This window comes from Mytilus californianus, unplaced genomic scaffold (assembly GCF_021869535.1).
Source record: "Mytilus californianus isolate M0D057914Y unplaced genomic scaffold, xbMytCali1.0.p SCAF_3, whole genome shotgun sequence".
NCBI classification, from domain to species: Eukaryota; Metazoa; Mollusca; class Bivalvia; order Mytilida; family Mytilidae; genus Mytilus; species Mytilus californianus.
Window position 1 is genome coordinate 22,996,090 of NW_026262679.1, and position 26,137 is coordinate 23,022,226.

The window sequence follows — 26,137 nt, forward strand, 5'->3', positions numbered from 1 at the left end:
TCTGTTTAAGGTATTTGGTCTTCAAATTATTTTTCATTATATTCCGGGTAGAAGATAGCACAACGTTGTATAAAAGAATAAGACATATAATTTGGCTCATAAAATGTACATAGAAAAACGTTATCTACTGTTTATCAAATGTAAAAGAAAATAGCGAAACTTTAATCACGATGTCTCGGTCTTATCTGCAATAAAGTTGGCTGCATCATCTTGCTTTGTTGTTTCCTAGCAAAGCATTGTCAAGTTTTACTCTCGCTAGTAAACTGTTTTAGTCTGAAACGGTTATTTTGATCTTAACAGCATCTAAAAAGTCTGAAAAATAACTCATTAAGTCATGTTCAGCTTTTCAGTTAATTTTCAGTCTTATTCACTGCGTAAACTCAGTACTGTTCAGACAATTCGCTTGCTGTCAATTTAGTACTATTCAATAGCACTTAAGACATTCAGTATGATGTTAATGTGAACATGTAAATAGCATCTAATGAATATGGTCTGAACAGATCCTAATTGATTGCAAGAGAAATGTATCAACAGTACTGAATTTACTGTAGTGGACAAATCCGAAAACTGACTGAAAAATGAAAATGAGGTAATAATTTATTGTTCGTCTTTCAAGAGTTGTTCAGATCAAAATAACCGTTTCAGTTCACAATTGGTATACTGGTGATGATTTTTTCTATATACATCTTTCAAGTGCTAGAAAAATAAATATTATCTTGTCACCAGATATGATAAGAGTTGCTTTTCAATTTTTTTTATTTTTTTTTTGGGGGGGGGGAGGGGTTTTTTTTATGCTTCGCTCCCAATAACCGCTGGTAATTGCTGGTAACTGAGAGCTGTTACTGAAAACCTGAATATAGGGAAAATAAGTAATGTCTTTATCAATACATGCATTATTACCTATAGACAAATCAAATATCTACAATAGAATGAATATTGATATACTGTACAATCTGAGATTATTATGCGTAAACGGTAAATAATTATGCATAGTGCATGACGACATATACATGTATATACAGTCCAGTCAAGGATACACCGACATTAAATGCCCGTAAAATATCTCACACATTAGTAAGATGAGTCACTTAATTCAATTGATGATGAAAAAATTATATGTTCTTACTGCATTGCTTGTTCACTTCCTGTGCAAAATATAATATGCTGTATATTTGGTCAGAAATGAAATAGCTGCGATGTGATTCGAACTTTGACAACATGGTAAGTTTTGAGTGCATTTCAAATAAATCACTATGAAAGATTTATGATTTTCTGCAACAACCAATTTGAATGACTACAAGCAATGCATAGTATTTTGTCTGAACATATTTTGAGATATTTATGGTTCCTAAAGACTTTTTTAAACGATTAGTTGGTCTTTGGTTTCACAACTTGGGCTGCTTTTAAATTATGTGATCCTATTTTTGAAAACTTTTCCTGCAATTGTAAAGTATGTTTCTCAACAATATCTGAAACGTCGATTTTTATGTCAGATTCTGTCTCAGTGCATTCCAAATCTGAAATTTTATCAGCTTCATGCATTATGTTCTTACTTTTAACCTCGTTATTTCCTGAAAAAAAAAGATAATACGATTGTTAAAGGTATCAGAATATCTCAAATAAATAGATGCATTGTGAGATGTTCGTTGAAAGTTAAAATCTAAAATAAAAACAATAAATGACGAAATTTATAACACAATCGCAGAAAAACCACTTAGATCAGTTTGTACTATTCATTTCAATAACATATCATCAAAGTGCAGTGCATTATCGGAGAAATGTTTATGTATTTATTAAAATGGGAAGCTTACTTGTGAAATGCGCTTTTAAATCAATAGATATTTTTTTGGTTTTAGAAAAACTCTTTCAGACAAAGTTAACCATCAAATAGCTTGGCCGTTTGCTTAAGACCTTCCTTGTTAACGTCATATATTTATGATAATACATTTTGTTTTGATCTTATTTTTTCCGATGAGTGTTAAAAAATTAGTATAATATTTCTTAAACCATTGTCGTGGCGTCAGCCTATTCATTTACCGTGGATTCTTTTTCTAGAATCAACGCTTTCTAAATCTGTCGCTGAAATGGATTCACCAAATTATATTCAATTGCTTCCTTTGTGTGCCTAATATCATTAAGTTTGAATTAGCTAATTTACTGATTTCTGTTCACTAATGGAACTAATTTATAAACTTACCTTTAATTTTTGTAATTTTTGTAATCCTTCACTGGGAATCGAACCCGTTCTTGAAATCTGTTATGTGTGACTGACATCAACATATCGACGAAACCTCTCGGCTACCAATTGGTTACAATTTAAATGTCTATTGTATATATATAAATGAACATATGATATACAACGGACACACAGGGCTTTTACCTTTATATATACATAATAGGCAATCGTATAGTATAAGTTGGTAGCCGCGAGGTTAGCATGGTTAAGATTAATGAGTTAAAGAGTCAAGTTAAAGGTAGGGACTTGTCGGTTTAGGTTCGAATCCCTGTATTCTCTTTGTTGTCCCTATTCTTTAGTTTTTCTGTTTTTTTCTTATTTTGTATGTAATTGTGGATATTTTTGTAATAATAGCGAGTTTTACGGTTTATTTTTGGATTATTATTGGCTATTTCACATATTTGAAACGAAAATGATTACATTCAATTTGTCCATTTTTGTTTTATAAGTATAGTAAGATTTCATCTGTTTTACTACACAATTTTACAAATGTTTATTCGCAAATTCCTATGCGAGTAAATCGTCATGTGCCTAGAATTATGCTTCTTGCTAGAAATTTCGGTAACATACTTATACTTTATATATGCTCTTTTGTCAGGTTGTTGTCTCTTTGACACATTCCCCATTTCCATTCTCAATTTTATTAGAAATTAGTTCGAATATGTCTTATTTTGTAACACAGATAATATTCAGATGCCTGATATTTTAAAGGCAGACGTGTTGTGTTATATTTGTATTTATCTAACCAGATAGTTGTGATCTTATATTTAGTAATGCATCGTTGAACATGATACCATGGTTATTTAAACTCACTTACAATACCTTCTAATTAAGAAAAGGCCTTGATTTTGAAAATACATTAACACAATAGTTTAAGTTATAGATACAATGGATAAGCGTTGATTCATGAAAAACAAACCATTCTCCCTCCGGGCTCATGGTTTCTTTTTCAAGAATCAACGCTTATTCATTATATCTATATTACAGAGATTCTGATTAAACCGTTATGTCTAATTTGCTATCACTAATAATGCGATCTTTATTATTTATTAGTTAAAGCTGAAAACGTTATTTTATCATCAAATTGTAAAATAAAAATTATCATCTGTGACACTCACTCTTGAACATATATTTTTCCCTTTAATCTGAGACGTACACCTTAAACTGCAACCAGAAATGCTCAATACTTTATAAAAAGTATCCTTGATCTCTATTTACATTAAATATTACCATTTCTCAGTTTATGGCAGATATTCTGAAACCACTTTATAATGATATAAAATCAAGGTGTAAGTTGAGAAGGTACGTTAAAGTAAAATATATTCGACTTGATCCATACACTTTGAGTCAATAGTCGAGTATATCACTTGGAAAGTTGTAATTGTTTTGACACTAAAGATCAAGAAAGTCCAGGAGTTGAGTCAGCTTTCAAGACTGATTGATATTTTGTTAGTTTGTTTTAGCTACATATTTCGTGATTGTTGTTCATTTTCATTTCTCAATTTGATTGAAAAATTGGCACGAGCTTTTCTTAGCTATAGAATTTCAAAGTTCCTAACGAAATTGAAATAACCACCAAACGATTTACAAACAAGACTTTCAACTGCATGCAAATGTAACTAACTAAACGTTTTATCGTGTGAATTTCTTATCTGTTATACCGTTATTTTACAGATGCTTTTTGTGTTTTTATCACATGTTTTATACACTTTGTTAATCTACTGATGCCTCTTGTCTATTTTGTCGTTGAATAGCTAACTCATTGTAGGATGCCCAATATCTGCTTTTATTCATATGATAATTGTATCGATTTAGTTTCTATTTTTAAATTGATTTTGTGTATTTGTACTATTATGAGCTCATCATTGAGACTAACATAACTTACTTTAAACTAAGACTGCTTAGAATACAGATGTTAGTTAACATATATCCAGGGGTGTAAAAAGACAACAACTGGAGGTTTGTTTTAGCTCCAATCGCAGTGAAACTAGGTACGTTATAAGGGGGAGCATATCTTACCTTGCGAGTTAAAATGTTTGTTGTAAGTTGAAAAACTTGAAAAAACTGTAACATTCAACAAATTGGTAAAATCTAGTGTTGAAAAGTGATTATTTCAGTCGGTCTATTTGATAATCTTGCTGGAGACATTTCAAACCTCAGGTAAAGTTGACCTTTGTTGAATTTGGCTACTTGTAATTGGTAGTCTTTTTTATTTGTCATATAGCCCTTAATGTGTCTCTTCGTTTACACACCCCTCACTTTCAGATGTTTAGGTTTGAGCGTTTCTGAGGAAGGTAAATCCAGAAAACTCTTCGAACGCACAAAGTTTATAAAGTGTCTTTTTCACTTTAAGTTCAGATTGTACTAATTGTATGAAACTAGCGTCCTTGCACACGACAGTAACCCTGAATAACCTCCCTTAAGTAAGTAGACTCGGAAAAAACGTTTTGAAAGCCAAAACCGCTTCAGATGAATAAAAACCAAGTAGACGTAAACAGTCTTGCGTCACGTTTTTTTGGGGGGATTACAACCTAGATGAGTATACTATGGCATACTGTGTCAACTGAAAAAACGTGAACCACATAATCAGGTGCAATGGTCAAGAAAGTGAAATTAACTGTAGGAAAACGGAAATCATAGCGTTTGTCATAGGTTCTAGTATGAAGTTGATCATCAACGCTTGTTTTCAGGGATATAAAACTTAGATATGAAACAGACCAATTTGTTTCTATACTATTCCCAATTTTAAAAAGGTGTATTTCAGTGAAGGGCAATCATAATAATATCATCTTCACTCTTTGCTTTTGTTCCATTTTGATTCCCAGCAAATTAAATTGATCCCGCCTTATTGTGTCCATATATGACAGTCGATTTTGTTGAAATGTTCAACCTTGATTTTTTTCATTACAGTCTAGGTGATGACGAAAAGACAACCTGCAAAATCTACCAGCACCTTCCTGAATTCGCGGTTTCAAAAATAATTCATTGTGGGGAAAGAAAGTCAGACATAACAGGCAAAAAAGGTATTAGATTCAAACTAGCTCAGAAAAGAAAGTAAATATATATGTAACGTGTATTGTCACAAATGTCTTGTATGAATGTATGGTCCACTATCCATTAGACTCCGAAATTTCAGATACTTTTTGAAATTCAATAATTTTCCAGTATCAAGGTCAAGGCTTACATTATATAATTCAAAAGTCTTTTTGTCTGATTCTATTAAAATTGTTCCGGTGTGTGAAACTCTCTACTTAACACTAAGGGTATACTATTACTCTATTAATTTTGTAGAATCTGCCAAGTCAATATAACATGTTATCTATTTGTATTTGTTTACAAAAATAAAAGAACATACAGAAGAACACACCAAACCACATGTTCACTTGTAAAACGTGTGTATGTCTTAGTATGTGGTTGTTGCCTTTGTTTTGTTTTATTTCACCCTTTAAGTATGAGCATCTAAATAAAAGACATCATGAAAGAAAAATGTTAAATTAGTCTAGTTAATTCGTCCTTTGCAGATTTTCACATGCCGTTATATAAAATATCAACTTGAATATATTATTGAAAGTTACCTCGAACATAAACTCAAATTCTAGCAGTTATCAGTCCTTAACTGAATATTTTGTTTTCTAAGCCTTTTAGATACAGTGGTTGAGTATTAAACTTTTGCAAATATATATACAAAATATACCAAAACTTTGACGTTGCTGTGGTTATATTTCAATATTCTTTACATTATGGCTTTTTCCTTGAGAAAAAAATCATGAACTTTGATTTTTTTCAAGTCATTCATTTTATTGTACCCTGGGCAGTTGGGAAGTATGTCATTTCTAATTAATTTTTCTTCTCGAGGTGGGTATTTAACTGGGGATAAAATTCATGGTAAAAAATGTTATTTATATAGAATCGTTTTCATAACAGCGTAGACAACCGTAAAACTTTTGTTGATTATAATACTGAATGAGTTACCTTTAACTTGTTTGTCATTGGCTATCGATAACAATGATTTTACGCTCACTCAGTCTGTCAGAGGCCTTCCAGTGGGGATTCAAATAATGATCACTTGTTACACATTTCGATACATAAAATGAAACTTTCTTTTCACAACACTTTAAAATATTTGTTTTAAATATTTGTTTATACCATCACATACAACAGTTTCATTTTAAAGAATAATAATGTTCAGAGCTGATATCATTAAATAATCCAAAAATACGTTTATTCATTGTAAAAAAACTTGAAGTTCATGGGGTTAATTCACAAAATATCTTATTGATTACGAGAAGAAGTACTTCTACGTTGTAATCATTTTAAAAGAGTGGCCTACTATTTATTCAATGCATACATTCCATTCTCAATTTTATGTAGGTTTTGTTTGTGAAAAGTTCAGGATAATTAAAAAATCATTTTATTTTTTTGTTTGTTTAATACCTTGATTTTTTTTTACATAAATCGATTCATTCATTCAGATATTTATCAGTTTGTCTTGGCTATTCAAGTCCTACACAACGTCTCACGAATTTGGTCTTTTTTTTATAAAAATTATATTCTTGTGATGTATTCTTTTGCTGAAGAATGAATGTTGACCCTTTTTTATTTTTTGTCGTTTTTTTTTTTTTTGTGTCTCATTGACATATAAGACAACCGGACTACCCCTTTCTTCATATTTAAAAACATACGAGTGACATCAATACCAATTCATGACACAAAATAACTAAGTTAAACTTACAACAGAAGAAAGATAATGAACATGTTATGGTCTACTTAATATCGAAGTCAAAATGTGGTCTTTGTAAAGATGTTGTAAATTAATCAAAAACAACAAAAAACAAAATAATTTGAATGTTTATATTGGAAAAAGTAACGTTGTGTAAATCATTACAATTATTTTATTCCAAATGAATATGAAGCTGTTGCATTTTTCCGCTGGGGGCAAATTTTGACTTTTGACCGCATTTTTAAAATTAATTTTCTTGCTGTAATCCTGTTGGAAGCTGCGCTGTGTAGTTTATTTTTCGTTTATTGTTTATTGCAAATATAGTCAAGACAGACAAACAAAGTTTGAAAGGTTACATGTTAAAATAGAGAATGGAAATGGGGATTGTTTCAAAGAGACAACAACCCGACCAAAGAGTAAACAATACAGCCGAAGGCCACCAATGGGTCTTCAACACAGCGAGAAAATCCCGCACCTGAAGGCGCACTTCAGCTGGCCCTTTAACAAAAATGTGTACTAGTTCAGTGAAAATGGACGTCACACTGAACTCCTAAACAAATAAATGAACTAAAATTAAAAAACATACAAAATGAAGACTAACAAAGACCAGAGGCTCCTGACTTGGGACAGGAGCAAAAAATGCGGCGGGGTTAAACATGTTTAGTGAGATCGCAACCCTCACCCTATACCTCTAGCCAATGCAGATTAAACAAACACACAGCAATACACCGCTACATATTGTGCCAAATTCGGGCTGGGAAGGGTGCATGTTATACTGATTTAACCCACTGGATTGTGTGCCTGCATCATTTCTAGCCAGGGAGGGGTTGCATGTTAAACTGCATTAGCCCACTAAATTTTTAGCCAAACGTCCGGCTATCCGGGTTTTGTGTTGTTAATTGTTGATTAAACGTCTATTTTACTATATATTTATGGACAGGACTCGATGGTCTTTGTTGTTGTGGTCTCTTAATTTTCTTACCTTTTATCTTTTTATGTATTATTGTCGTATAACAGATTTAAAGCCGTTTAATTACGAAACTATCTGCAATTTAATTGTAACACTCAGAAACGTGTCCTTACCCCAAACGTGTCCGATTCCCCCAAACGTGTCCACATGACGTCACTGAACTGCAAAACATATCTAAATGTAAAAGGGCGCCAAATCGTGTCATTTTTATCAACGTCGAATCGTGTCCATTTTTATACTAACGCCCAAACATGTCCAATCTCACAAACGTGAAAGCTCAATCGTGTCCATATCATAAAAATACTCCTTTTACTATTTCATTGCAAATTGAAATATAGTCCTTTATCAAACTAATAGTATAACCCGTGCCGAAGTGGGGCCTCCGTTTGGCTGTGCGGGATGTAAAAGTACACAGCCATGTCATGTTATAATGTTGATATTAAATCAGATACCTCGTGTAGGGAGAATGCCCTATCTCTGCACATTAAAATCCTTGTAACAACGCTTTAAGGATGGCGTCGGTGATATGCTGCAAGGCAACATTTTTGTCCCTATCCATATACCCATATTATCTAGTGGCAGTTAGAATTTCCCCAACTTTTATTTCAAACGCCCTCTATTATATAAGGGGGAATGAAGGAGTATCATACTGAAGTCCCGAAAAAAATAAAGCGGTCTTTCCCCGCTCTCAAAAATTATTATTTAATTCCAAGTCCCGATTAGTGCAAGTGTCTATTATAACCTTACAAATTTAGACCGAATCCCAAATTCTCGGAATAATGGCACAATCCCAAAGTCCCGGAAATTATTCTTATGGAACCTCCCTATAGTATTTGTTGTAATATGTTGTCGTCATGATAATGCATGAAATATTTTCCACTGAACGCAATGTCTCTTGTTTGTGTGTCTTTAAGCATTGTTAAGTGATTTAAAAAAAAACCGAATACCAGTTTATAATTTCAAGAGCTTTTAAAGAAACAGAACTGTTGAAAAAAAATAGAAAACACTTCTGCAGGAAGCCGGCCGTGCAATATCCTCATTCATGATTAATATAGTAAGGCATTACGGCAGTTTATTAGTACAAAATAATTTACTTCTTTCCTTTTTTAGTTTCACAGGATTTATGTCTTTTGAATGCGGCTTTTATCTTATTTAGGATCCAACAAAAACCCGACATTTTCAATGTCCCCTATTATGGAATTGCCGTAAATGTTATAGACGTCACTGAGAATATAATAGCGCTTAAAGTTTTCAGACGTTCCAGCGTTTTAAAGTGGACACATTTTACCAAATAACAATTATCGGACACGTTTAGGGCTTTGAAATCGACCACGTTTGGGCGATATCACAATTTTTAAGGACACGTTTGTGGGAATAGACACGTTTGGGGGAATCGGACACGTTTGGGGGGATGGACACGTTTGGGAGTGTTCCTAAATAAGATAAAAGTCCTAAATGTATTCAATTATAGGCAACCGTATGGCCTTCAACAATGAGAAAAACCCATACCGTATAGTCGGCTACAACAGTTCCTGACCTGAAAAATATGAAACAATTCAATTGAGAAAACCAACGGCCTAATCTACAACAAAACAATTAACGAAAAACAAATTTTCTGCTCTTTGGTCGGATTGTTGTCTCTTTGATACATTCCCCGTTTCAATTCTGAATTTTATTATAGATATAACTGCATATAAAAATTAGAATATGTGGTGTGATAGACAATCAGACAAATCCCTTCCAGTGGTCAACAGACGTTAGCAATATAGGTCACCGTGTGACCTTCAACAATAAGCAAAACACACTATGTATAGCATGAAAGCTTCAAATGGCCTTGTTATGAAAAACACGAAAGTTGAGTGGATGCAGAACAGAGCGAGTGAAAAAACATGGATACCGCATGGAAACTGGCAAATGGTCCGCAATATTACTTTGGTCAACTCACTAACTTGAATTAAAGACCTGGCGAATTTAAGTCCTTATCTATGGCTGAGATGTATGTTTAAAAAAAAGGAAAATCAAGCTTTGTTTGAACATTTTTATAATGCAAGTCTTGGTTTTAAATTATTTGCGAGTAAGCTTAAGGAGTCAATAACAAATAACCACACCCAGAAAGACGGGAAAATCCATTAACAAAAGAAAAAAATGAATATAGGAACTACAGAGCACTGCATATTATATACATAATTTATTTGCGATCATAAAATGTACGAAGTCGTCCATTACTATGTAAATTTGGTCGATTAAAAAAAACTGAATATGTTTCTGTTGCCAAGGGTTTTTCACAAGTATAGTAGTTAGCAGAAAAGTTCACCAAACTGTACATTTTACCTATTCAAAAACGTAAATGCAAATTTCACAAGGCTTGATCCAAATATCTTTTTTACTGTCTAATAACTTATAAGTACGAAAAAGACAGGACAGAAGTATATTTTGTCTATATGTTTTGTGTTTGCACACTTTTTAAAGTTGATCATGCATTCGTTCTAAAATAAAATTTTGACCAGATAAAAGTTAAAAGATGACATAAATGGACAACCGCAATTGTTAAATCGCTTTGACGTCCGAAAAAAAGATAAGCAAAAAGTAATCAACACATGCATTGTAACTTTTAAAGCCAGATAAATCCCGTTTTTGCTGAAAGAACGTGCGATATCATATGAATTGATTATCAAAACATAACAAAAACACAAGTAAAGAACGTTTAAGTATTCAATATAAATCAAAACACAAAGGTTATTCCTCATTAGTTTTTCGAATTATTTTATTTAGGCGTTGAGACCCTTTGGTGACCCCACAGTTTAAATGTCTATAATAAATACGTCATGAGTAGTGGGCGTTACAGACGAACGTTCACCTAATCTGACCCAGTCAATGGGATATTTTAGCGCGCCAATCAATGGTTTCGTCTACACTGTTATGCACACGATTCTAAACTTGATGTAAAAACCATCAAAATATATACAAAAGCATAATTGTTTTTATTTAGAATTGCAAAAGTACATTTTTAAATGAACATTGATGGTTTAATCAGGCATCGTCATGTTCCTTTTATATGTATATATGGTTTTTTGAAACATTCAAATTAATACCAACCTAATATATCTTTGATTTTTGTTTGATATTTCTCTATTACCATTACTGCTTCTGTGTGAATGTCAAACAGTGCCTCAGTTAGAAATCTGTAGTCACCGAGAGATATTTTCTTTCCTAAAGCTAAAGCGTCAAATACTTCTTGAAATTCTTTTCCAGATTCTTGAACGTCTTTTGGTAGATGATGCTTGAGTCGAATTTTTAATTCTTTCATGGTATCTGAGTCACCTTTGGAACTGCTGGAAAAAAGTCTTCGGAGTTGAATTATCATAATTGATTCTTCATCTTGTGCTTTTAATTCCACTATAAAAATATTAATGTTATGTGCTTTTAGTTCCACTATAAAAATAAAAAATGTTATAAGTATTTCATAATAAGACTCATCGAAGTTCCATAAAAGAGAGGAGGACACCTAAAAGGAAATTCAAACTCATAAATAGATGACAAACTGACAACTTCATGGCATACAAGGAAAAACCCAAAAGACAAACAAAAGTATAACAAACACAAATCATAAAAAAAAACACAAACCCCACCATAAACTAGAGGTGATCTTAGTTGATCCGGAAGGGTAAGCAGATCTTGCTCCACATGTGGCACCCGTCGTGTTGCTCATGTAAATACAATCGCTGGGATATGTCTTATTCTGTGAGGTCATATTCGAGGAAAAAGGATGTCACATTCGAGAAAAAGAGGACGTTGTTGTGGTTACGACAATTGACACATATCCGTCGACATAAATGAGACAGATATTCAATAGCGGTCAATCAACTCGTGATGGAGACCGTACAATTTTCGAAGGGATGACTTCAATTTCACCCTTGGTTTAATAATCTTTGGAAAAATTTTCAATTCGAAACGATGATAACGTTTAGTCAAAAACAAATGTTTACAAACACTTTTTGTCATATGGTTTCAGAGGAGTAGCGTTCACAGTGCATCTTATGCTACAATACGTCCAAAACTATCAATTTCCAATATATCCCAGAAGAAAATAACCCGATTAAATTGCCGATATAGCTTGGTATTTAACGAATGACTTAAAATTCGTGAAAGGTTTGATGATTTTTTTTCTGTGCAAATGTAATGTAAATGAAATGATTTTTCTTTTACGCCAATATTCACTACCGATTGTATCATTTTTACCTCGGTTATGTTCAATTTGTTTTTTAATACCAATGGGTTTATGTTTACCTGGATTATGTTGAATTCGTTTTTAATACCAATGGTATTATATTTACCTGGGTTATGTTGAATTGATCTTCATTTTAGCAAGATAAAATCTTAAACGTAGAAACGAATTCATGTTAATACCTTTTATCACATTCGGCTATAAACTGTACATGGTAAATTTAATGTTTGACTTTAAATCATTGTATACACTAATTCAAAACACAACAAAGCATTTTACTCGTGAAGTTTATAAATGATCTGCTGACTATTGAACCCGATTTGGTTATTTGTTCTTGAAACGACTAAAATTGTCAATGCTATTCTGAATTTTTCATAAAGGAAGTACAATGATAAAATAGTGTGTTTCATGCAGATATCCAAATATGTTTCCTAACGATTGGCATACATTGTCGAATGAATTTCGAGGCAGCTAATTTTTTTTAATTAATTGTGATCCTCTCTAATGCAGTTTTTATGGGAACAAATTAACATTAATGTACCATAATAAACCTATTACTGACTTATCCAGACGATATTATAAGTAAATTCATCCAGGCCAAAATTATATTCAGTGGCTCTGGTTTTTTTAATGTTCTAATGCTCTCTTTTATGAACGACCTTCAAATTATCGTGATATTTATATTTCATGAAACATATAGTTTTATGTGTAAAAAATAGTTGACAGCTATCTGTGTATCCATTAAATATTTAACTCGTTCGGATCTCCAACTTTCTAAACCAGTGAATTGATTTCAATGACATTTACCCAAAAATAATCAGTAAATGTATTTAAGCGCATTGTTCACCTATTTAATTTTTGAAACAATGTTTTTTTTTAATTCCACTAGCTTCAAAAGAGGCTGAAAATATAAAAAGGAGAATCAACACTCATAAGTTGAACAGAGGCCGACGAAATCATAACACATTAAGGCGACAGTAGTTTACCGATGTTCCAATCTCGTAAATCTATTTAGAAGAGACAAATCAGGTAACAAATAAAAGCTGAAGGAATTGCATAAACTCCAAGAGGAGCGTGACCGAGTCCTTCGACAGGGTAAGCGTCTCCTGGTATGCTTGCATCATCCACCATCCGAATCCACACTTAGAAAAAATATCATATTCGGGAATAAGACACAATCGGTATATACAGATCAAATTACTATTCTAGACTAAGATTTATGACAAATCAAATTATGTGAAATCTTTGGTCAGAATTACTTTTTCTAGTAGCGGCATACAATCTGCCTAAGACTATGACGTTCACATACATCGTTTGACTAAAGGAAGATCACATTGTGGGGATTAAGAGGCCATTCTTGTAGCCCAATGATTGTTAACTCTTAACTTGGATATGACTGGTTTGTTTTATTTGAGAAGCATATAAACTAACTTCAGAATTTTGATCTGTATATTATCAAATGAATTGGAGACTAGAACTATTTTTGTTATTCCGTCGATTGCGGGGTGTTTATACTTATATCTTTTCAGCAGTATTAAATCGTTTTGTACAACAAAAATCTTAATCATACTTCTGTTATTAAAAGTATAACTGTCAATATTTTTTTTCAAATTTAGATGATGATTATGAAAAAAGAAGTGTTCATTTTTAACCGATCAAATAGTGATCTCTATACCTGGCGGGAGACCATTTTCTAACTACAGTAGGTTTTAAAAAAGAGCACGAAATATTAAAATTTCGGCAGTTAAAAAGACAATACACAAACTCGAGAAAGAAACCTAAAATCATGTGGTCATCACATCTTGTTTGATAACTAGTGTCTTTTATTTCTACATGTTTATCCAGTGCAACTGATGAGTCTTATGTAGACAAAACGATCACTTTATACACGCATTTTATCAAATGTCACCTGCACTTAAAATCGACATTCTACATTAATATTTATCTTATCATAACATAAAATATATACGAAAGAAATTAAGAGTACTGGAAGTAACTTACTTTGTAAACTTTATAAAATGATGTCATCTGTAGTCAATTAAGGCAACAGCAGTTTACCGATGTTCAAAAACAGTAAGACGGAAGATAGTCTGGTAAACAAATATAATTTGATTAAAGTGGACCAGTTATCCAATACTATGTACTTTTGTACAGTCTGATTGTGTGCGAATAATCATTTCAATTATAACCAGGTTTTAATATTAAAGATCCTTTATGTCTTCAGGACTGATAGAGTCGACTAGGAAGTAAAAGTAGTACAAATATACATGTAAACATTGTTAAATCATTGATATCTAAAAGATATGTGACAACACCACAGGCCAAAGATATGGCAACTTTAATGAAAGTAAAACATTCTCAACTTGAAGTTGCTATTGATGAGGTTTTCAACGAATTACTGACGCACACACCTCATAAAATTTCATCTCAGGGCGACAAGGTAGAGATGCTGGCGTCAGCGCTTGAAAAAAATCAGTGTTATATTGGAAGAAAAACACCAAAGAAAGATAAACCTCTAAATTACCTTGGAAACATTTTTAGAGTAATCAAGAAAAACAAGGACTGTAGAGTTGTGTTGATAACGTGGCTTCAATCTGTAGACCCGTCATGTAAGTATTGTTAAGCAACTTTACGTCATAGTTCTCAATACAACAGTCAAAAGCCTTTTTTAAGAAATAGTGAAGACTATTTGATAATGTTCATACATTTTCTGTTTAATCGATGTTCAACAATTTGTCAAGTTGTTTTTAATCGTTCCTTTTCAATCAAATTCTTATTTCACACCGAGTTACCCATAAAATCTCAACCACACGTTCAGATGAAAAATTCTAGTCGTGTTCTAGTGATACAAAACAAGCATAGCATATAAATAGAATTAAATAAAAGGACGGTATTTAACCCTTTTATATCATTTGATTGCTTGTCAAATTGGAGAATAGCATGCCAAAAATAGAATAGTACATTCATTCTTTCTATTTATTATAATAATGACTAACATGAAAATTTGTCAACATGTTGTATTTTCTATTCAATTTACTACCCCATACGTTCGTAATTATATAATAGAGATTTTAGAGTATATAAAAGAGAGTATGCATGTCTTCAATCGGTGTTGTGTACAAAAAGCGGAAGAAAAATCTTTTGTATTCTTCTATTGTTTAACGATATACAGTCATATGCATTCACGGTCAAATTCAGAGCATGTATTTTAAGGGGATGTATATCAATGATCGATCCCATTTACTAAATTCTTTTGAACAAGCTAATTTGTTTTCGATTGAATAATTTTCAAAAACAATATGCATATTGCCTATTTATTTAGTAATTAAAAAGTGTTCCTGAAAAGAGTTGAGATACAAAAGTGGCTAAGAAAAAAATATATCGACAGGACAAATTACACCATAGAAAAAGAAAAGAAAAAAAAATAACAACAGTTTTAAGAACATTATATTGAGCTACACGCACTGGGAATGAACTAATAATCAGATGCTTTGAAAGGGTAAGAAGTAATTATACATATGGAGCATTAGCGATTCATGGGCAACTGATTGATTGAGTTCTATCATCACAAAAAGCTATATTTAAATGAACATCCCGTATGTTTCAGATACAATCTTTGAAAACTAATTGATCCTTCAAATAAACTTATTCTTAAAGGTTACAAGTTAAGGTACTGTCATAAGATCTTTAAATATTGTCTTTGTCGGTACTATAATTGATTTTGTTAGTAATAAATCATAATAAATGTTATATGTATTGCTATACAGTTATGAACATTTATGATACTACATTATGTCGCTACGTATAAACAAAACTTAGGCTTATATATGTTGGCATTGCACATGATCTTGTTTTTCTAAGACTGTTTTTGGGGTCTTAACACGAAATTCGTTGTATGCGTTTAGTCTTGGAAAACATGATGTATCTATAGTTGTAATTTGAATGGAACTAGCATTCAGTAATCGCGAATACTCTTATAGCTTGTATATATTGTATTTTTGTCGAGCCTGTGACATTTTGACGCGGAAGCGAGACACAGCTATTCTTAATATCCGCGTCGATGGCTTCAACATTTAAGTTCAGTAAGTGGTTAAAGTTATCCTTAGACATCAATAGCTTTTTTTTACTTTTACAAATTGTCACTTGGATGGAGAGTTCTCTCATTGGCACTCATACCACATATTCTTATATCTATCAATAGCTTTGTCAAATCTTCATGAAATTTTACCAAACTTTTTCATGATCAGTATCCAAATCAAAATTTTCAAAAATATCTTTTTTTCGTTTTTCCGTATTCTACTGATAAAAGAACAAGTTTTGGTTTTTTCGGGGTTTTTATTGGCAGTTAACAACAAGATAAATGTTAGAGTTAAACTTTTTTAGTCATCAACAATTATGTAAAACCTTCATAGAATTTCTTGAAATTTTAGCAAAAGCTTTTCGATGGTTAAGAGATAACGTTTGAAACAAAATTTTAAATTGATTTTTTTCCCTATTTCCGAATTTTACTAATAAATGGACTTTTTTAGATACAGTCTGGGGTTAACACATTTTTAGACATTAAGATCTTTGTCAACCCTTCAAGTTCTTATAATTTATGAATCTTTGCAAAACAATGTTTTATGATAAAAAGATATTGTCAGAAGCAAAAATTTGAAAATATATATATTTTTTTAATTCTTTTTTTTTTCTATTTTATAAAAGATGAACTAAAAACATTGCAGTCAATATTTGCATGTCTGGGATTATCTTTTCAAATATCAATCACTTTGTTATACCTCCATGAAATGGTGTGAAACTTGGACATAAGCTACTTCAACATCAAGAAATTGCATCTGAAGAAAAAAGATTTCCTCCGTATTTTACTGATGAATGGTCTTATTTATTGGTAGTCGAAACAGCGGATTCCGTTTCACTCTTCACGATGTTTTTGTCTTTTTATTAGTTGGGTTTTAGGGGGGTTACTTCGTGACAATCTGGTGACTCAAGCCATATCCTAATGATATCTACAGTTTGTTCTTATGTTCTTATGATATGCTGTTACTCTACTGACCTATGGCAGTGGAATGTTGAGAGATCGCAAATACTTGTTACCCCGCCACGTTCTGCTCGTGCAAAGTCAGGAGCATGTTATCCAGTGATTTTCGCTGCTTCCTGTCATATTTATTTTACGTTTTTTGTTTTTTCACATAAATCAGGTCGTTGAATTTCTTGTTTGAATTGTTTTACATTTTGGCATGCATATGCCTTTACAGATAACTATACGGTGACCTGTAGTTTCTTACATCTGCGTATTTGTTCTCTGGTGGATATTTGTCTTATTGGAAAACAAACCACCTTTTCTTTTCATATGCTATTGATGAATGAACATGAAATGAAATCAGGAAAGTGTGAGTTGAATGGGGCACAAAAGCGAACGACCTTTGGCTGTCACCGGAGTAAATGTTAGATCAATAGGATTGGAAAATTTCCGATGCATCTGCTTCAAATGAGTCTGCTCGTTATGAATGGTCTTTTGCGTGTTAAGATTTTGGCAATTTCTTGGCACAGCCTTCTCAAAGACTAATTAATTATTTGATTCATTCCGTACAAACACGAAAGCACTTTTGTAAATAGATAGGAAGTCATGTTGTTTTAGGACGGTAAAAAGTATTGTATGATACATAAATTATTTATCTTTTTCTTTTCTCGTTTTGTAGATTGTGCAAAACTTGTACTCAGGGAAAAAATCGAAGGAATCAAAATTCTAAAAGTTAAAGAAAGTAGCAAGCATGAAAAAATTGACAAATCACTAGCAATAGAGTGGTTCAAAGAATTATGTGTGAAACCGTTAGAAAATTCTGAAAAAAGCGAGCGCAGTTCTTTATTTCCCTCTATTCTAGAGGCATGTAAACAAGAATATGTGGATATAAATGATCATGGCATTTATGGAGAAGATGACCTACAGCAAAAACTGAAATCTGCAATGCTCAACAATGTTTTACAATCAAAGGTAAACCAACCAAAATTAAATAGACAACAATCGGGCGAGACAAAGTCTTTAAAACGATTTCAACTTGACTGTTTACACAAACTCTGAAAGACTTGTTGCAAGAGTTATCAAGTGTTCAAAAAGCGTATGACTATATATACATATACTTCTACACCCAAGTCAGCTCTGTGTTATGATATTCTATCATATGAAGGAGTGTGGTGATGTGGATTCCTTACAGATGCCCAATATTTTACGCCGTTTCAGAGAAATTGTCATATTATACTGATAATTTCTTAGGACAGGGATTTTGTTATCACACGTTACCTAAAACATTAACCTCAGAGAAGACTTTCAAATTTGTGCTTTTTTCTCGTGCATTTCTGATGTCACAACGCTTATTTTATTACGTCCATATTGACAGGTACTTGGGGTCATGACAACTATTGTTTGTCCTACACATTTTTTTGTGTTTTTCTGTGTAGCAAAAATATACTAAAATGAACATTTGTTACTTGTTTACTATCAAACGCTAGTTTATTATCCACAGCGTGTTTTTATATATAATATTATAATAGTATGTCAACTATTCAAAGTATTTGAACATTCTCAAATAGCATGGGAATAGAATATGTAATTTTATTCGTCTTGGCATTTTGAACATTTCCCACTTATTACAATTTCATAGTATCTACAACGGTTACTGTGTAATTTGAAAATAATATCCAACGTTAAAAAGTCAGTGTCATTGGTAAACGTTGGTCTTTTGATTTCGTAAGATGATATAGTGCCTTGGTCATTACCGAAGACTTCATGTCTTTATCTTCTCTCCATTTTAACATGATAAAAAATTCTCATAGGTTTTTGTAGCAAAACCCACCCTTTTTTAGGTCCCTGAAAGTAACTCTTATAAGACCCTGTGGTTAAACAAAATACCTACTGCACATCTTGACAAGTGAGACTATTCTGCGACGTAAGTAAGGGAGTATTTTGAAAATGAATATCACTAGTAAAACTGAAAAAAAAGGATCTAGCCAAAGACAGGATGAAAACGTATATTCTTCCCATCAAAATGCAGAGAATGATTGTGTACAAAAGTGAAAATATAAACGATATTCGAGCGAAAAGAATAATATAATCTAGTAACAAGTTAAAATGAATATTCCACTTAAAACAAATCATTCTGGTCCCTTAGATAATCAAATGGTCGTCCCCTATTGGCTTTACACGTTGTCACATTGTTAAATATTCTTCTGCTATATTGTTCCATAAATATAAGCAGTATCCTCACTTAGTAACGTTTATCTAATTGCTGTTGTTTTTCTATTGCTTTTTTCAGATTGTGAACGAATGCCTTCCAGGAGGTACCAGTTGGAAGGAGTATGTAGAAAATAATAAAGTTTTCACATCAGGGTTACCATTTTGTCTACTATACGCCTCTGACGTTTTATCTGTAAACATTCGTGTCCTTTGTTTCCCATCCTATGAGGAGGTAAACTTTTATGGCGCAAAAGCCGATGTTACGCTCCAGCTTGGTTTACTGGGACATGATTCATTTGTCCCTTTGATAAAAGTCACTAAAGGTTTGTTCGTATTTTTAATAAGTTGTAATATAATTCACGAGTAGTCTACGTGATGGGTGATTATTATCTTCAGATAACATTAGGGTTTTAATTAATTATGTGCGGTGCAAATAATTTCGCAGAACGCGAGTATCCGTGACAGTTCATGTCAAAACATTTTTTTTAAATTGTGATACTTGCACCGATTCAACTTTTTTCAAAATGTATCGCGATACATTCAACAACTATTGGCTTACTTTGAACAAGTATCGTGATGATTTCGAAAATTAACGACTTAGCTATCAAACGAAAGCCGATACAAAAAGTTTATGCACAACGAAAAAGGGAGCAGCTTACTTTTCACCCACCTTACAACCATTATGAACGGAGCTTACAACGAGGATATTGTTCATAATGCTCGCAGCATTTTAAAGAAGTGGTTAAAATCGGTCTCAGTACCGAATGCAAGGAGGTTTGGCTTAGTTCTTCTTTCCAGTGTTGAAAGGCCTTTTAGAATAACAACAAACTATCGAATTAAAATCCGCTATAAACGACATATGTCAGTGTAGATAGCACCGGTTATAAACGTTTTCTTGTGTAAATTTATAATCAGTAGCGTTCTCCCGGAAAACATGCCTATCAGTGTTTACAGGAGAGGTGATATTTTGACATTAGATTTTCCACCGTTGAAAGAAGGTGAAAATCCGATGAAATTGGGGGCTTCTTATCACCGGGACTCCCCTCTGAATCTGCCAATGTAAAAGTTTAATATTTTGAAACCTGAATTTAGGTAATACAATTCTATTTATTTTAACAGAAGATGGTGGGCAAATACAGAGACTGGAACAAACGATATCAAATCTAAAGAAGGAAATTAAAAAATTAAAAGAGATGAAAGCGGAATCAAATAGGCAAAAACAGTCATTAAATGAAAAAATCAATAAAGCTGAACATGCTCTGCATGTAAAGGAAGAGGAATACAAACAAATAATAGAAGACATGGCTAAAGATGCACGGGACAGCATTCAAAAGGTAGCACGGGAAGTTGCAGAAAAAGTTACAAAAGAGTTGACTGCAAAGTTTGCGAAGCAAATGCTAAAGTAACTTATTTTGAGGAAAATTATCAAATCTTCTACGTATATTATGTTTTGGTATTCTTTTTCCATTTCCCCGAATAGTTCAATTTATTACTATTTATAATAGTATGCTTGCTATCAGTAATTGCGAGCATTCTTTGATATGATAATGTGTTATTGTTTTTGTCTTTGGTTTGTTTTTTTGTTTTTTGCACTATTTTACCGTTAGTCTAGGCTTTTCTTCTTACTGGTTCTTATTGTGTTTTCTTTTCTGTGCTGTTATTTTACTGATCAAGATCAACAGTGGGAGGGTAGACATCTAAAAGATTTTTTAACCCCTTCAACCAACCCAGGAAAATCGTAAGCGGTTGTCGTATGTCATATCCTTATGCGGTTGGTGCTTTTACCCGGACACATTTATGTGTCTACGATGACAAGTGAGGACGAGGTGCTGTCAAAAATCGTAATAGGTTATAAAGGTGCAGTTTGAATTAGATAATCCTTACCATTTGCCTTTGCAAACATTCGCTACATTTAAAAAAAATGAATTCCATCACCTACAGTGAAAGAAATTGTGTTAGCCTTAAAAAAAAAAATGTTTCTGTATTTTAAAAGTAACACTTGTTTACGTTTTTCTCTATTTTTGCAACTGTTCATGTCCTGGCAAGTTCAATGACATGATCACTTAGCATTTAAATATATCGCAATGAAACGACAGAGACATTAAGCCAATTGGACACACAAAAATGACAGATGTTGCTGATAAAGACCTACAACCAAGAAGTTTTGTATAGACGATCGTATCTGATATCAGTGATATCTAAACATAAGATATTTTCTAAGTCTTCGCAACAGCAAGTTTTTGTGGTATCTCTTGGTTTTATGTTAAATTTTGTTCGGGGTGACTTTGATACGTTTTTCTCTATTTTTGTACATGTTCATGTCCAGGCAAGCTCAATGACATGATCACTTAGCATTTAAATATATCGCAATGAAACGACAGAGACATTAAGCCAATTATACACACAAAAATGACAAATGTTGCTGATAAAGACCAACAACCAAGAAGTTTGTATAGACGATCGTATCAGATATCAGTGATATCTAAACATAACATATTTTCTAAGTCTTCGCAACAGCAAGTTTTTATGGTATCTCTTGGTTTTATGTTAAATTTTTTTCGGGTTGATGGTTCCAAACCAAAATTTGAAAGCCAGTGATGTTTAAGTACTATGACTAAAAGGTATCGACCCAGTGCTAGTATATGCAGATAACGCTTTAGAAAGTTGTTGCGTTCGATACGATTTTCTGGATTTACCTGCATCAGGAACGCTCAAAGCCACGGATGGATACGAATTTGAGAACATTATGAGTTGTATATAATTATGGTCATAAGGGACGTAAAACTAATAGCCAAATTCATATAAGGTCAACTTTGTCTGAGGGAGTTGGAACCTTTGTTTCTTATTAATTTCTAAATTTTTTAACAGAGAAAAACATGTGCACATTTGCTTAAAATAATACTGGTACCTTTTCACGGCCTCGTTAACAGAAAGTTATCGCCTGCTTATGATAACATCTATTCAATGCTCCTTTGAATATTAATGATCGACAGAAGAAGGTCCTTAGATGTAGATAGAACCATATTCTTCAGTAGAAAGTGGATTTAGTCTGAACAAAAAACAATATGATAAGGAAAGGTGTCTCCTTGCAAAACATAAGTTACTGTCTGCTGAAAAGTGATGATATTAGTTTCCATGCAATCTTAATAATGATTATTTGGTTATAGATGAGGTTGGTCCAATCGGTTATCGTTTATTGGTTCTATTACTGAAGCGTCCGTCTAACCCAGCCTATAGTTTTTGATAATATTGTAGTGAAGGCATTGTAAAATATCAAATCAACTTTGATAAAAACGAAAACGTAAGGTATGCCAAATCTCACAGGCACGCAAAAATAAAAGTTACAGCACGTAAAATATGGAGAAAAGATGCCGAAGGGGTCAATCAAAAACTATGCGTCTAACAAAGAAAGAAAACAAAGTGCTCAAAATAAAACAGATGAACAGACACCAATAGTCCACAAAACACTATAAGAAAATCTGAAGATTGAGCAACACGAACCCTACCAAAAAAACGCTGGCTTTGTTTTTCCAATTATTTTTTATGACCCTGTTCAGACTTTGAATTTACAATTGTATTGTGAAAACACTGTATGTGTCTAACCTAAACCAGGAGCCGTATTCCAGTTGTCGTCTTTGAAGTCTACTACAATTGTTGGTTTTGTTTGATTAGTGTTATTTACTTAAATAAGGCCGTAACCGGAAGTTGTTTCTTTTAAATTGTTTCATTTTTATTTCTATGGGATTTTAAAGATCCTACTATCCGGTATATTTTTTTCTCTCGACATGGAAGGTATAAATGAAAACTTGGAAAATAAGTGTGGTCTTTCCAGAATTAAAACAATGATTAATGATTTAATGTGTGGTCATGGTAAAGTCTATGTCATGCCAAAGTAAACCCCAACAATGTTCAGATGAAGACATGAAATAAGAGGTTCAAAAAGTATACATAGTGTCAATAAGAATCTGTGAAAGTTTTACAAAATTCTGTCAAGAAGTTCAGGAGTAGCAGCGGTTTCAAAAGTTGGACGTAACATCTTTTTTTGTACGGAAAGGTCGCTATGTGTTGTTGGTTAGTGTGGTCAGTTGTATTGTCCAGTATTTTTGATAATCCCTGTTTTCCTTTTTATGTATTATTCAAGTGAGATGGAAGATATCATTGTATATTCAAACTCATATGCCGAAGACAAACTGACAATGCCATGGGAAAAGCGAAAAACGACGAAAAGGCAAACAATTGTCTATAACAAACAAAAATATAAGACTGAGTAACACAAACCCCATCAAAAACCGGGTTAAAAAATCTTTTACGGTGCTAGATATTGAACATATTTGCAATTTAAGTTTATCCATAAAATCAATATCTTCTTAGATGTTGCTGTTGAAGAAACTTTGAAGAAAAACATACCATTTATTTAATGTTTTCTTTTTTTAAGTTAAGCATCTTTAAGCACAATGACTGTCTTTGTATCAGTAAAGTAATTATACTATAGCTCTACATCCAATAAAATTTAGGTTTTGGTTAGGAGTATCATTATAAAAATATTTTTTGGTATAAATAGTGTACTCACAATTTGCCATAATATATCAAATTTGAGAATTTCACCTATCTCAAGACACTTATAATCTGTGTATGACAAAAAATACGCCATAGTATATTGTTAGAACTTCAAACTAGCGAAGTTGTTAAACTACTTGAAAATGGCTCTGGTTTAAAAAAAAATAGGGAAATTGGTCCTACCTTTTTATACATCTTTAAGTTTATGAGGCAACTAAAGGTGGTAACAATGTTCAACAAAGGAAATCTACATGATGATGTTGGATAAAATATTCAAAACCTGATGACAAAACCTTTTCAAGTTTCGTAATGGAGAGTATAAAAATAAGTATTTACGGCGGATGAAATATGTAGGTACGTGCTTATTGTCACTTTGCATACTATGTTTATAAAATATGTAAAAGATACAGAATACCGGCTATACACATTGAAAATTGTATCAACATGTTACTAAATTATCTATTATTTTTTAACCAAATTTAGATGTGGTACTAGTAGTCTGCAATTACTAGTAGAGAGGGGAGGATTGTGATGTTTGCCTTGAAACTAAACACTGTGTCCCATCTCCGAGTCATATGATATCGATGATGAATATCATGACTTGTAAGGCTTTAGATACAGAAAGAAGTACTTTAAACACAACTATTACTTTACAAAAATTATGTAAAGAAAATCAAAATTATACATGTGAAATAACATTTAATTGTGCCAATTTTCTGTACCAGATGCGCATTTCGCCAATAAATGTCTCTCCATTGATGTTCGAGGCCAAAATATATGAAGTCCAAACCTTATTAAACATTTAAAGAGCTTATAAACCAAAAAGGACAAAATGTATAACCAAAGCCGGACAAGGAATCAAAGCTTTGGTGAGGGAGATATATTCCTTAATTTAAAATAATTTCCAAAATTTTGTTATAACAAATTTTTATAACACAATATCCGTATTTTCATGCAAGTACCGGCGTACTGGCTACTGGGCTGGTGAAATTAATTCCTTAAAGCTAAAGTTTGTTTGCACAAGAACTTGCTTATGTTAAACATATATTGATATCCAGCTATTAAGACGTATGGTCCTGAATCCTGTCGATATATTTTGGCATTGCACACGGTCAGGTTTTTCCAATCTTCTTATGAATATAAATAAGAAGATGTGGTATGAGTGCCAATGAGACAACTCTCCATCCAAGTCACAATGTGTAAAAAGTAAACAATTATACGTCACAGTACGGCCTTCAACACGGAGCCTTGGATCACACAGAACAGCAAGCTATAAAGGGTCCCATAATGACTAGTGTAAATCAATTCAAACAGGAAAACCAACGGTCTAGTCTATATAAAAAACGAAAAACGTCGTTATTTTTAAACGTGTCTAGAATTTGTATCTAATTGAGCAAAGAACAAAGGACGGGATGAAAACAACAACAGATCACCGTACGACCTTATATAGCGAGTGGGGAAATCATCACGTATAATGAGCTCTTTAAGTTCCCATTAAAATAAATGTGAAAAAAATAAAAAGGAGCAACTACCGGTTACGGCCTTATTTAAGTAAAAAACATTAAACGAAAAAAACAATTTTGGCAGACGGCAACCAACGACAACAAATGGAATACGGCTCCTGGCTTAGGATAGACACACAAAGTGTTTTTCCACAACAGTTTATTTATAAATTCAAAATCTAGGACATGTTCACAAACAATATTTGGAAGAACAAATTAAAACCCCATTTGGTTTTTTTTTTGTATGATTCGTGTTGCTCAATCTTCACATAGTGTTTTGTAGACTGTTGTTGTCTGATTTTTATTTTGAACATGCTGTTTTCAGTCTTTGTTGGGCTAATATTTTTTGACTTAATCTACTTTCGGCAGAAGTATATATGGTAATTTTCTACTTCTAATGACCTTTTCCTGTCGATCATTTATATTCAAAAGAGCATATATCATAAGAAAGCGATAACACCCTGTTATCGAGGCCAGGAAAAGGTATCGGTACTATCTTTAACAAATGTGAATATGTTATTCTCCGTTCAAAAAATTAGAAATTATAAAGAAACTAAGATTTCTCAACTCCCTCAGGCAAACTTTACCTTAAATGGATTTTGGTTATTCTTTTTAATGTCCCTTATGGACATATAGCTCCCAAAAAAGCAAACAAACAACAAGTTGCTTTTGCAAAGACTGGAAAGTATTTTATGT

The 26,137-nt window shown here is 32.5% G+C and overlaps 1 protein-coding gene and 1 long non-coding RNA gene across 2 annotated transcripts; one reads left to right on the forward strand and one right to left on the reverse strand.

Moving 5' to 3' along the window:
• Positions 1-759: 759 nt before the first annotated feature.
• Positions 760-14,329, reverse strand: LOC127734175 (uncharacterized). The gene is made up of 3 exons (XR_007997458.1): positions 14,153-14,329; positions 11,023-11,322; positions 760-1,571 (listed from the first exon to the last, which is right to left on the reverse strand). It is a non-coding gene; the product is annotated as an uncharacterized LOC127734175 (long non-coding RNA).
• A 35-nt stretch (positions 14,330-14,364) lies between these two features.
• Positions 14,365-20,825, forward strand: LOC127734155 (uncharacterized). Its single transcript, XM_052243868.1, has 4 exons — positions 14,365-14,760; positions 17,851-18,143; positions 19,462-19,705; positions 20,502-20,825. The coding sequence occupies exons 1-4, from the start codon at positions 14,481-14,483 to the stop codon at positions 20,786-20,788; spliced, it is 1,104 nt and encodes a 367-aa protein (XP_052099828.1). The 5' UTR covers positions 14,365-14,480; the 3' UTR covers positions 20,789-20,825.
• Positions 20,826-26,137: the final 5,312 nt, after the last annotated feature.

Bases quoted from the DNA above. Each gene is read 5' to 3' on its own strand.
- LOC127734155 (XM_052243868.1), top strand. From the start codon at position 14,481: ATGGCAACTTTAATGAAAGTAAAACATTCTCAACTTGAAGTTGCTATT. The intron at 14,761-17,850 runs GTAAGTATTGTT...CTCGTTTTGTAG, and splicing joins TCAATCTGTAGACCCGTCAT to ATTGTGCAAAACTTGTACTC. The intron at 19,706-20,501 runs GTTTGTTCGTAT...TTATTTTAACAG, and splicing joins TTTGATAAAAGTCACTAAAG to AAGATGGTGGGCAAATACAG.